This window comes from Bubalus kerabau, chromosome 1, assembly GCF_029407905.1.
Source record: "Bubalus kerabau isolate K-KA32 ecotype Philippines breed swamp buffalo chromosome 1, PCC_UOA_SB_1v2, whole genome shotgun sequence".
Taxonomy (NCBI): Eukaryota; Metazoa; Chordata; class Mammalia; order Artiodactyla; family Bovidae; genus Bubalus; species Bubalus kerabau.
The window spans coordinates 22,264,692-22,277,304 of record NC_073624.1 but is presented as its reverse complement, the minus strand read 5'-3'; the positions used below and the strand labels follow the sequence as shown (position 1 = coordinate 22,277,304).

At 33.4% G+C, this 12,613-nt stretch overlaps 1 protein-coding gene across 1 annotated transcript; it reads left to right on the top strand.

Moving 5' to 3' along the window:
- The first annotated feature begins 904 nt into the window (after nucleotides 1-904).
- KLRK1 (killer cell lectin like receptor K1) lies at nucleotides 905-11,571 on the top strand. Its single transcript, XM_055566120.1, has 7 exons — nucleotides 905-1,010; nucleotides 4,416-4,523; nucleotides 8,182-8,274; nucleotides 8,470-8,505; nucleotides 9,102-9,253; nucleotides 9,554-9,657; nucleotides 11,203-11,571. The coding sequence occupies exons 2-7, from the start codon at nucleotides 4,418-4,420 to the stop codon at nucleotides 11,318-11,320; spliced, it is 609 nt and encodes a 202-aa protein (XP_055422095.1). The 5' UTR covers nucleotides 905-1,010; nucleotides 4,416-4,417; the 3' UTR covers nucleotides 11,321-11,571.
- Nucleotides 11,572-12,613: the final 1,042 nt, after the last annotated feature.

The following is a 12,613-nucleotide window of genomic DNA, read 5'->3' as shown; positions in this document are numbered from 1 at the left end:
GAAATGATTAAGAAGTTTGTTTTTTTTTTAGTGTTCTGCAAAAACTTTTTACATTTTTATTTATTCAGAAAGAATGACTAGTCCATAGTATTTGCAGGTGTTGAATTTTATGTGTATAAAATATTCTCTCTGGATTGAAGAAGCAGAAGAAAAACTCTGGCTTGACAGTCACAAGACATATTACCATCATGATTTTTACAGGAAGGAAAGACACAGACTATCACTCTTTAAGATGATCTTAAGTTTGTACCATGATGGTAATAATAGCTAGGCATGCCATTCAACATGCTGCTGCCAGATAAGTGGCCCAACATGTTTTGTTTTGTTTTGTTTCCTTTTTTATTTTTATTTTTTTTAATTTTATTTTATTTTTAAACTTTACAAAATTGTATTAGTTTTGCCAAATATCAAAATGAATCCACCACAGGTATACATGTGTTCCCCATCCTGAACCCTCCTCCCTCCTCCCTCCCCATACCATCCCTCTGGCTCGTCCCAGTGCACTAGCCCCAAGCATCCAGTATCGTGCATCGAACCTGGACTGGCAACTCGTTTCATACATGATATTTTACATGTTTCAATGCCATTATTTTTTGTCCTTTTTTTTCTTCCACCCACTACTTACAGCCATATTTTATAACAAATTATTCACTTTTGGAAAAAATTCAGAAAGTGATTCTTTTATCCCATCATTTGTTTCTTAAAACTCTGGCTATTTGTTATCACCGAATTTACCATTTTTTAAGTCATAAAATGATGTTAGAACCTAACATTTATTCCATCAAAAAGGGAAATATTCTGTGCAATGAGAGGCGGAAGTACTGTGGTTTGTGAGGTGCTTTTTCAACAGAAAGATGAGATGAGAAAAACATCTATCATATCTTTCTTCAGGGAACAAAATTGACTGGAAATCGCTAGTGTCATTTCTAAATGGGAAACTCAGGACATGTCTTTTTTTTTTTTCAGGAGGCTCTTATCCACAAGAATCAGGATCTTCTTTCTCTGATCAGGTGTGTGTCTGTATGTCTCTCTGTGTGTTACTAACAGCTATTGTTCAAGATATAAGAACTCTTGAGGTTTTAACCTCAAGAAAGTTTCTAAAAATATTTATGCTGTAAGGTAATTCTAGTTGTTTCTTAAGTGTTTGAATTGACTTACTGAAGGCAAGGAATACTTATTACTTCTGGGGTATATTCTTTTTCACTTTATTTAACGATGGATAAGTAGGATATACTTATTGAAGAATCAGAAGTTATGATGTTTCTATAAGATGAAGTCTTCAAATAAAGCTAAAAGAATAAATCTTTATGGGACTAGAGAACTGAATTTCAGTTTAAAATTTCACACATGAGTTTTCTACTCTTGTGCAAGTCACTTACCCTATGTGACATACAACATTCCTTGCAAAAATGAAACAAATTATTTTCATTGTTTCCAACAACCATGATCAAATATAAAACAACTTTTTAAAAAATCTAAGCATTATACATATTTATTCAACACAGTTTGTCTGAGAGCTGTGCTAGACAATGTTAAGATATTAATATATAAACAAATGTGAGATTAGTTTTGTTAATGATGATGATGGTGATAACTTGTAAGTGATGGCAATGATATGGACAGAAGCTCAAAAAAAGCATACTAGGAAAAATCATGCAATAAAAGTTTATATATCCTACCCAGATTTACCTTGCAAAGAATGCAGTTACTTCTGTATCCTAGTGTAGGTGAATTAAAAGCAACTATTACATTTTTTAACAGTTTGAAATGATTACTTTTTATTTTCTAGTAAGGGAAAATTTAAAGGTTAATGTTATTTGATTTTATATGAATTCTCACTTCCATTCTTCCCTTTTTTTAATATCTGCATGCATGAACCTTTTCTGTATTCTCACTTTTCTAATGTAAATATATCAACTTACCACAAGGAGAGAAAACTAGAAAAAAAAATCCCATCTTTATTTTATTCAGGAACCCTTTCTAAAAAATGAAGACTCTGAATTCATCTTTGATATAGATAAGCAGTCATAATTATACAGTGAGATCGGTCTGAGATAGGTGGGCTCATTATGGCATAGGTACATACTTTCCGTATAAATGGAGTTTACTCTTTCTGTATAATTTTAAAATACCCAGAATTTGATACTAACATACAAGTCACAGAAAAGCAATTTACTTTGAATCACTTATGTTCATTTTATATTTTAAATCAAGGCTTTAAAAACTTGAAAGCTTTTTCCCCCTTCATTAACTAACAAATGTATCTCACAATCTGAGGCAGCCTAAAATAATAATAGCTTTAGGATTTGGAGTTAGAATGGAATTTTAATCAAGCTTTTACCAGTCTCTAGCTTTGAGATCTGGGACACTCCACAGCTTCTATGGACTTAAGTTTCCTTTTCTAGTAAACAGAGATAAAAAATATGTCATATTTACCTTAGTGGATCTCTGTGATATTCAACTCAAGTGACATAAATTTGAAAATGCTTCTTAAACTAAAAGTATTATAAATTACTTATAAGTGGTAGCATTATATTAAGTGAGCAGTATGACTTTGGCCACCTCTAAGATTTAATTTCTTCAACCATAAAATACTCTTACCTTATTCACACATTTAATAATAAAGTTTGCTACGTTACATATTATATGAATGTCTTTGTTCATTTGTGTCTGACTCTTTGTGATCCTATGGACTGTAGCCCACCAGAATCCTCTGTCCATGGAGTTCTCCAGGCAGTTGCCATTTTCTTCTCCAGGGGGGTCTTCCTGACCCAGGGATCAAACCCAGGTCTCCCTCATTGCAGGCAGATTCTTTACCATTTGAGAAAATAATGTTTTAGTTTAATTTTAGGTGTAAAAGGTAATTCATATTAGCATTTCATTTATAAAGAGGCTTTTATATATTCAGTAATGATTACTATTCACAAAGAAAGAAAAAATTATTTTTCACTTGATTTGTTCAGAGGTAAGAGTCTTTGCTTATCTTTATCCTAAAATGTTAGACCCTGTTTTATTCTTTGTAAGTCCTTCACTATAAAGAATATTAGATACACTAGGTATATACTCTTTACTACCTGATTTACACTATTGACACTAGATGTATATTATTTACTTTCACTTTTTTAATGATCCACATCAGACTGTGTTAATATTCCTTGTTTTCCTTCATCCAAACCCCTCCCCTTTTCTTTCTCTTTCTTTCTTCTTGCAATTTGTGAAGTTATTAACAGTAAATGTGGCTCTGTGAATCAAACAAATATCTAACTCCTTAGAAACCAGTCTTTTTCATGATACACTGTCTTTATTTTAATGTTATATTTCATTACAACACATTAGTACTTTGATAGTACATAGGATCTTGCTAGAGATATTTCACCATAGTATAAATATACTTTGTTTATCCGTTTAGTTCAGTTCAGCTGCTCAGTTGGGTCGGACTCTTTGCGACTCCATGGACTACAGCATGCCAAGCCTCCCTGTCCTTCACCAACTCCCAGAGTTTACTCAAACTCATGCCCATTGATTTGGTGATGCCATCCAACCATCTCATCCTCTGGTGTCCCCTTCTCCTCCCAACTTCAGTCTTTCCCAGCATCAGGGTCTTTTCCAATGAGTCAGCTATTCGCATCAGGTGGCCAAATTATTGGAGTTTCAGTTTCAGCATCAATCTTTCCAATGAATATTCAGGACTCATTTCCTTTAGGATGGACTGGTTGGATCTCCTTGCTGTCCAAGGGACTCTCAAGAGTCCTCTCCAACATCATAGTTCAAAGGCATCAATTCTTTGGCCCTCAGCTTTCCTTATAGTCCAACTCTCACATCCATACATGACTACTGGAAAAACCATATCCTTGACTAGACAAAACTTTGTTGGCAAAGTTTGTTTGCTTTTTAATATGCTGTCTAGAATGGTCATAACTTTTCTTCCAAGGAGTAAATGACTTTTAATTTCATGGCTACAGTCACCATCTGCAATGATTTTGAAGCCCCTAAAATTAAAGTCTGCCACTGTTTTCACTGCTTCTCCAACTATTTGCCATAAAGTGATGGGACCAGATGCCATGTTCTTTGTTTTCTGAATGTTGAGCTTTAAGCTAACTTTTTCACTCTCCTCTTTCACTTTCATCAAGAAGCTCTTTAGTTCTTCTTCACTTTCTGCTATAAGCGTGGTGTCATCTGCATATCTGAGGTTATTGATATTTCTCCTGGCAATCTTGAGTCCAGCTTCTGCTTCATTCAGCCCAGCATTTGTTTATATCACAAAGTATAAAAATCATAAGGTAATACAAAATAAAAGTAATTTGATGTTATGCTTTAAAAAGGATATGAATGGAAGTGACAACTTAAATTTTAAACATTTATGAGCTGAGTGGCAGAAAGGCTGTGACATAATGGCTTGAACTGTTTTTCTCCAGAGATGAGTGAATCTCATACTTATGCCAGTGAACGAGTAAAGTCTTGTGCTTCTAGACAATGGCAAAAGAGAACATGTACATTAACCACAAGCCAACGTGGAGAAAACCGTAAGTCCTATATGTTCCATTTGTCTCTCAGTGTACTGAGGTGAATCTTAGAAATTGTGACTAAATTGATGATGAGCTTTCAGTTTATTTTACCTTCATGAAGAAAGCAGAAATGAGATTCTCTTTCATATGCTATATGATCTTGCCTGGTAGCTCATATGCTACTGGAATATATAATAAAATTTAGCAGAAACTGTTGTGTTTAGAATCTTTTCATGCCCTAAAAATGATGATATCATCATAATAATGAAGACAGTAATTTCTAAGGGATTGCTGAACAACTAGACTTGTGTGTGTGTGTTCAGGTACTCCTTGTAACCCCATGGACTGCAGCCTGCTCAGAACCTGTGTCCATGGAATTTTCTAGGGAAGACTACTGGAGTGGGTTGCTCCAGGGGTCCAGGGGATCTTCCTAAGCCAGGGATCAAACCTGGGTCTCCTGCATTGGCAGACAGATTCTTTATCACTGAGTCACCTAGGAAGCCATGAAAAACTAGCCTTAAGGAGAAGTAAATAGAAATGGAAAACAGAAGGGAAATATCAAATTTCCTTCAGTTCAGTTATGTCCTTAAACATTATGGAGGAGATGACTTGACTGCTATTCACAGAAATGTTCCTGGATGGTGAATAAATTATGCTGTCCTCTTAACCAATCTGGAATATGGTGAAAAATAAGGCCTGAGATAGCTTACACAAAAGGAAAAACAACAGGTTACTCTCACCTATAAATTTTGATTAAATGTTATCAAATAACATCATTTTACAATGATTAATTATAGGAATGAAACTGTGCACTATGTAATAATCAAAGTGGAAAGATTGTATGATCGTATACATAATGCTGAAAAGGTTTCAGATAAAAATCAATATGAAATCTTAATTACAAAGAACTTAATTTTAGAAACCTCTAAAATATAAGTACTGCTTTTAATATATTTTTTTCAAAAGCTACCATTATGCTTATTGCTAAATGGCAGCAGCATTTTCATTGTAGTTAGAAAAAGAGAAGAATTTTCATTATTATTACTGTTGAGTAATATTGATTGTTTTGCAGTGTTAACATGAATTAACAAGAAAAGGAAGAGGTAAGTGATATAAAATTGGAGTTAAAAGGCAAAATTAATATTATTTGAAAAAATATGTGATTTAAAATATTTTTTAAGCCTTCACCTAAAATATTACAAACAATAAGGGTATCTAGTAAGTGGTGGAGAGGGAAATGGCAACCCACTCCAGTGTTCTTGCCTGGAGAATCCCAGGGACAGGGGAGCCTGGTGGGCTGCTGTCTATGGGGTCACACAGAGTCGGACACGACTGAAGCGACTTAGCAAGCAAGGAAGCAAGCAAGTAAGTGGACTTGATTGAAAATAAGACAAAAATCAATTGCCTTACTAACTACAAAAACAAGGAAAATGTGATGAAAAACAAATGCCATATGCATAGAACAATGTCAGAAAAGAATGACAGCACACTTCTAAATTGAAAAACCTAGAAACAAACTTATGCGTTTAAAATTATTCTGATGAACATAAAATAAGACATGTAATAGAAATAGAAACTATTCAAGGATAAAAGATCGTTTAAAAATGTAAATTATCTCTCCATATTAAAGGAGAAAGGGATGACAGAGGATGAGATTGTTGGATGGCATCACTGACTGGATGGACTTGAGTTTGAGGAAGCTCCGGGTGTTGGTGATGGACAGGGAAGCCTGGCATGCTGCATGTAGTCCATGGGATCACAAACAGACATGACTGAGCTAATGAACTGAACTGAATTTATACATTTAGTGTAATTCTATGGAAAAACCATTGTATCATATTTTTAAACTGACAGGTTCTTGGAAAGCGGATATTAAAAGTCTTAAGGCACATATGGGGCTTCCCTAGTGGCTCAGACAATAAAGAATCAGCCTGCTAACGTGGAAGACCTGGGTTCGCTCCCTGGGTTGGGAAGATTTCCTGGAGGAGATCATGTCAACTCAATCCTGTATTCTTGCCTGGAGAATCCCCACAGTCTGAGGAGCCTGATGTGCTACAGTCCATGGGGTCGCAGAGTCTGACACAACTGAGAGACTAAGCACAAGGCACATATGAAATGTAATGATAGGGAAAATCATCTGGAAAATGAAATATAATATTATATTGTGTGCACTAACAAATACTCAAGTATTCTACATATTAGAAAAGTTTACATATTGTTTAAATGGAAACATAAACTAAAAAGTATAGAAATAAATGCAGGTACAAATTGGAATATATTATATGCTAAAGGTAGTGTTTCGTATCAATGAGAATACATTGATTTATTGAGCAAATGTTAGAAAAAGTCCACTTGGAAAATAAATTTTTTATAAGTTTAGCTCCTACATAACTTAGTAAACAGATACACACACACACACCCCTACCAAATAAACCAAATACAAAAGGAAACCACAAGATATCACAAAGGAACATGGGCATAACATATTTTATAAACTCAGAATAATGAAGACACTTTTATTCATATCAGAAAAAGCATAAGCCATAAAGAAATGTTTGATTAAGTCAATCATTACCCATTTTGATATCCCAAAAGTATCATAGGTAAAGTTAAAACAAAATGGTATCTGGGACATGTATTTGCAAAGCATGTGGCATGAAGTGAACTAATAATTTTAACCTGAAAAGAAACAGACCAGACATAGACGTTGCAGAGAAATTAAAAAAAAAAAAAGCATTGTTTAACCTCATGAAAAAATGTTTAATCTTATTCATAACAGGAAAAAGAAAGATTTTAAAAATAATACTGTGTATCAGATATATATATGTATATATATATATGTATATATATATACTTAAAATGTAGAGAAATAGAAATATTTGGTGTGAAGGAAAGTGTGAGCAAACAGGCTTTTGAATTTATTTTTGGTGCTACATAAATTGGTGTGGCTTCTTTGGACTGAAACTTTCAGTCATTACAAAAATTGAAAAAGTATGTTCCCTTTGATTAATTTCTCCTAGGCAGGTACTCAAAAAACATGCACAGATATATGTGAAATATTACTCATATTGTTATACCTAAAAGCAAAAACTAAGAAATCATTTAAGTATGTACTGGAAAAAAAATAAACATCTGCCAATAATTAGATTTTTCCCATATACTGATGAAACACAATGCAAGAAGCAAAACCAATAAAACAAAATAATAATAATAAACTTTTTTTTAAAAAAAGAAGCTAATTTTTTAAAAAATTGACAAATTTGTAAGACATAATATGGAGTAATCACCAGAATATTTTTTTAATGTTTCCGGAATATTTTGTGTACTTCCTTAAACACATGTTTTTAAAAGAAAGTTGAAGGAAACTGTCTGCATTTCTTATTATATCTGTGTGAAAATTTTTAAATTTTTAAAATGATAACTGAGATTTATTCTAATGGAAGAATGGGACTAGGGAACTTGAAGAAAGGAGTAAGAATGGATATTACATTTTTGTACCCTTATTTTTAAATAATTTAAAAAATACTTGTTTTACCTTTTACTGAGAAAAATAGTCACAGGGAACTGATATCAACCCTCCCCCCTCAATTAAAAACACTTCTAATATTTAAGTTAAACAGAAAGGTAACAGAACCTTTTCTCATATTTCTCACTCTTTTTTTTTTGTCTTTGACAGCATCTCCATTTGTCCTTGCCAGATCCATTGCTATAGCCATGGGGATTCGTTTCATTGGAATGGTAATAATATGCAGTGCCATGATCATAACTTGTAAGTGATAATAGAGAAAGTAATTAGCAGCAATATTTATCTAACAATTGTAGTGCATTAATTTAACTAGTATTCAGAGGCACAGAAATATAAACTAGTAATATTGAGTATATTTTTTATTGAGCTTATACTTTTGCTTAGACTATCAGTTACTAACAATATAAACTCTTTCAATAACTTTGATTATTTTAATAGCATTATTCAACCAAGAAGCTCCAATTTCTTTGAAAGGTAAGTAAAAATTTTCTGACATTTTGATGCACAAACTGCATGCATCTATACATGGGTATAGGCACACATCTAATAGCATGAACAAGAAAGTGAATATGAAAATGATTAATTCTTCTCCATAATCCACTGTAGATATATTTATTTATAATGAGGAGGTACTTGTAAAAAGTAAAGGACATCATTTTGGCATCCCTCCCTATATAAATCTGTAGAGATATGTCCTTGGGCAGGACCATATTGAGTTAATTAACTTGAATTTTAGAGTTGAAATAAAAAAGGTATTTAACCTGTCCAGATAAAATCTGCTCTTATGTTCAGACTGGCTTCTTTACCCAGGTGGCGCTAGTGGTAAAGAACCCACCTGCCAATGTAGGAGACATAAGAGATATGCAGGTTAGATTCCTGGGGTGGGAAGATCCCTGGAGGAGGGCATGGCAACTCACTCTAGAATTCTTGCCTAGAGAATCCCATGGAAAGAGGAGCTTAACAGGCTAGTCCATGGAGTCACAAAGAGTCAGAACAACTAAAGAAACTGAGCATGCATACACACATAATGTTCAGACATGCAGGATTAACAATGTATTCTACCTTTCTAGAAAATTACTGTGGTCCATGTCCTAAAAACTGGATATGTTATAGAAATAACTGCTACCAATTTTTTAATGAGAGCAAAAGCTGGCACCAGAGCCAAACTTCTTGTATGTCTCAAAATTCCAGTCTCCTGAAGATATACAGCAAAGATGACCAGGTTGAGTATTTGTTTTAATTCCCCTTTCTATATTTAGTCTTAACATATAAACTGACTCACTGGAATGTGAATGTGAAACACAAGAGAGGCACTAAGACTCAGATATAACAAACCCAAATCTTTTTGCATTAGAAATAAGAAAGCACAGAAATTCCAGGTATTTTGTATGTGGTGTTTAAGTCAGAATTATGCTAGTGGAGAGAATGCATTCCCCCAAGTGTGGGGGGGGAAATGGTTAAATGACTATAGCCTTGCATTTATGAAACTCTGATCTCTGATTTTATTTGTGGTTTCAAACAGGATTTCCTTAAATTGGTAAAGTCATATCATTGGATGGGACTAGTACAAGTTTCCACAAATGGTTCCTGGCAATGGGAAGATGGCTCCATTCTCTTGCCCAACCTGTAAGTTTCCTTACCAATTGGAAGGAAATGTAATATTGTATTTAGTGTAATATTGCAACAAGGACTACCTATCTTCCGACTTTTATATACTTGGAATTTGAAGCCCCTTGTACATCTTAGAATTGATCCGAGATGGCCTCATTTCTGTGTTACCCAAGGTTTTACTTTTAACAAAAAAGATTTTACTCTCTGGAAATACTAAGATCTTATATCATCTCATTTCAATATTTTTCAGGCTGCAAGTGCAAAATTTCATTTTCGCTAAAAGCAAAACAACTAGCGTACCCAAGTTCTGTTTCCACATATTATTAATATTTGTTGAGTGTGACTCGGTTTCCAGGAACTACGCAGAAATAACTAGAGATTAGTAGGGCTTAGAGTCTTCAACAGCTTCACACTTCAGAGATATAGTTATAAATAAATAAAGTGTAATCCAGTGTAATCAGTACCTTTGTGAAATGTGATGAGAGTAGGTTGGGAAAACAAACACAGAAATTGAAGAAGCATATGAAAAAAAGTGAGAAAAATTGAGGCTTTAATGTACATAGATTGAGACCAACTAAGAGCAGTTACTAAAAAAACTCTTGATTTTTTTCCCTACAATGGCTAGTTTTTGCTATATTAACAAAATTTGTTTTTTTGTCTTTTTAAATACATACACTATCAAACCTTGTACTTTTCATTTTCTCAATTTCACACTGATGTAGCACTATTACTCTTTCTTCAGCTTTCAATTTCCTGCTGGTTCCTAGTAGAAAACAAACCATTTATTACATTAATTATATAACTACAAAATATTCAAGACCCTGGGACAAAATAGATATACAGATATAGCAATCTCTACATGGACTACCAGGCTTCCCAGGTAGCACTACTGGTAAAAAAAAAAAAAAAAAAAAAACCTGCCTGCCAATGCAGGAGACTTAAGAGACTCACCCCTGAGTTGGGACAATCCCCAGAAGGAGAGCACAGCAACCCACTCCAGTATTCTTGCCTAGAGAATCTCATGGACAGAGAAGCCTGGCGGGCTATATAGTTCATGGGTTTGTAAAGAGTCAGAGAGGACTAATATGACTTAGCATGCATGCACACACACTTGTATATGTATATTAAAGGATTTCACAGCTTATTTTTATATTTTTACCAAGTAAAATTGCATATATCTGAAGAAGATTGTTTATTTTGCACAAAATGAGACAGCTGCCAACTTCTACATTGAATTCTGAATTCATTTCTAAGTATTTGTTTTAATTTTTTTGCTTTCATTTTGACTCACATACATAGATGAAAAGATTTCAGACTTTTCCAATTGACTAATTTCCAATGTACAAAAGATAGTGACATAATTTATAATAGAATGCAATTTTTACTGTTATTATCTTAGTTGGCTGTATTTTGCATATCTATGAATTAAGAAAGAACACACATGGTCCTAAAATCTCCTGAAATGATATTATTTCAGTGTCTATATTTAAATATTATTTCATGTTTGTATTTCTACATTAATAAAGCTGTGAATATAATCTGTCCTTCTCTCTAATCTAGACTAACAATGGTTGAAATGCAGAATGGAACCTGTGCAGTCTATGGCTCAAGTTTTAAAGCTTATACAGAAAATTGCTTAACTCCAAACACATACATCTGCATGCAGAGCATTGTGTAAAAGCTTATAGTTAATAAAATATGAAGTATTCAAAGACTCAAGAGCCATTCTCTGAGTGTTCTCAAAGAACGCTCACAAGAACAGTTCTTCTTGTGTTCAAGAAGAACATACAGACTTCTTGAAGAAAACTTAAGAAGAAAATTCCATATAGTTACTGAATTTTTCCATGTATTGCATATAAAAATTTTTTTGCAGGGAATAAAAACTAATAGATAAAGACAAAAAGGTACACATATACAATGGAGTAATACTCAGCCATAAAAAAGAACAAAATAATACCATTTGTGGCAATATAGATGGGCCTAGAGATTGTCATACTGAATGAAGACAGAGAAAGAAAATTATTGTATGAAATAGCTTATTTTTGGAATCTAAACAATAAATTATATAAATGAACTTATCTACAGACTAGAAACAGAATTACAGACCTAGAAAATGAATTTATGGTTACCTGGGGGTGGAAGGATACTTAGGGAGCTTGGGATTAACATGTACACACTGCTATATTTAAAATAAATAACCAACAAGAATCTACTGGTTAAAAAAATGGAAAAGGGACAAAAGAATGATGTAAATGAGATGTGATTGGCCATGTGTTGATAATTTTTCAAGCTAATTGGTGACTCCGTGGTGATTTATTATACTATTTCTTCCAGTTTTGTGTATGTTTGAAATTTTCCATGATTTGGGAGAATGGCACTGAAACGTGTAAATATCATATATGAAACGAATCACCAGTCCAGGTTCAATGCATGATACTGGATGCTTGGGGTTGGTGCACTGAGATGACCCAGAGGGATGGTACGGGGAGGGAGGAGGGAGGGGGGTTCAGGATGGGGAACACGTGTATACCTGTTGCAGATTCATATTGATGTATGGCAAAACAAATGCAATATTGTAAAGTAATTAACCTCCAATTAAAATAAATAAATTTATATTTAAAAAAAATTTGTTTTAAAAATTAAAGCTTGGTGGAGGGTATATGAGATTTCATTTAATTTTCTATATTTGAAATTTTCAAAGTGAAAGTTAAAAAATCAATAAATACACCCTCAAATCTTCAAAATTACTCTACAAATTTAATAAAGCATATGACATGTTTGGCGGAAGTTGAATTATTCCTTGCAATAAGAATATGGCACTAATTGCTACAAAACTTAGAAAATAAAGTTGAATTTGAAGGAGACTTACAAGGCTTCTAGGGAAAAAGAACTCTACACCTGAGTTGAAACCTGTAGACTGACTAGAAGTTGTCTGGGCAAATCATTTAGGGTACCAGAATTCTTGGCAAAT

Excerpts from the sequence above, each read along its gene's own strand:
- KLRK1 (XM_055566120.1), top strand. The coding sequence starts at position 4,418 with ATGAGTGAATCTCATACTTATGCCAGTGAACGAGTAAAGTCTTGTGCT. Across the intron at positions 4,524-8,181 it reads AAGCCAACGTGGAGAAAACC|CATCTCCATTTGTCCTTGCC; the intron begins GTAAGTCCTATA and ends TGTCTTTGACAG. Across the intron at positions 8,275-8,469 it reads CAGTGCCATGATCATAACTT|CATTATTCAACCAAGAAGCT; the intron begins GTAAGTGATAAT and ends TTATTTTAATAG.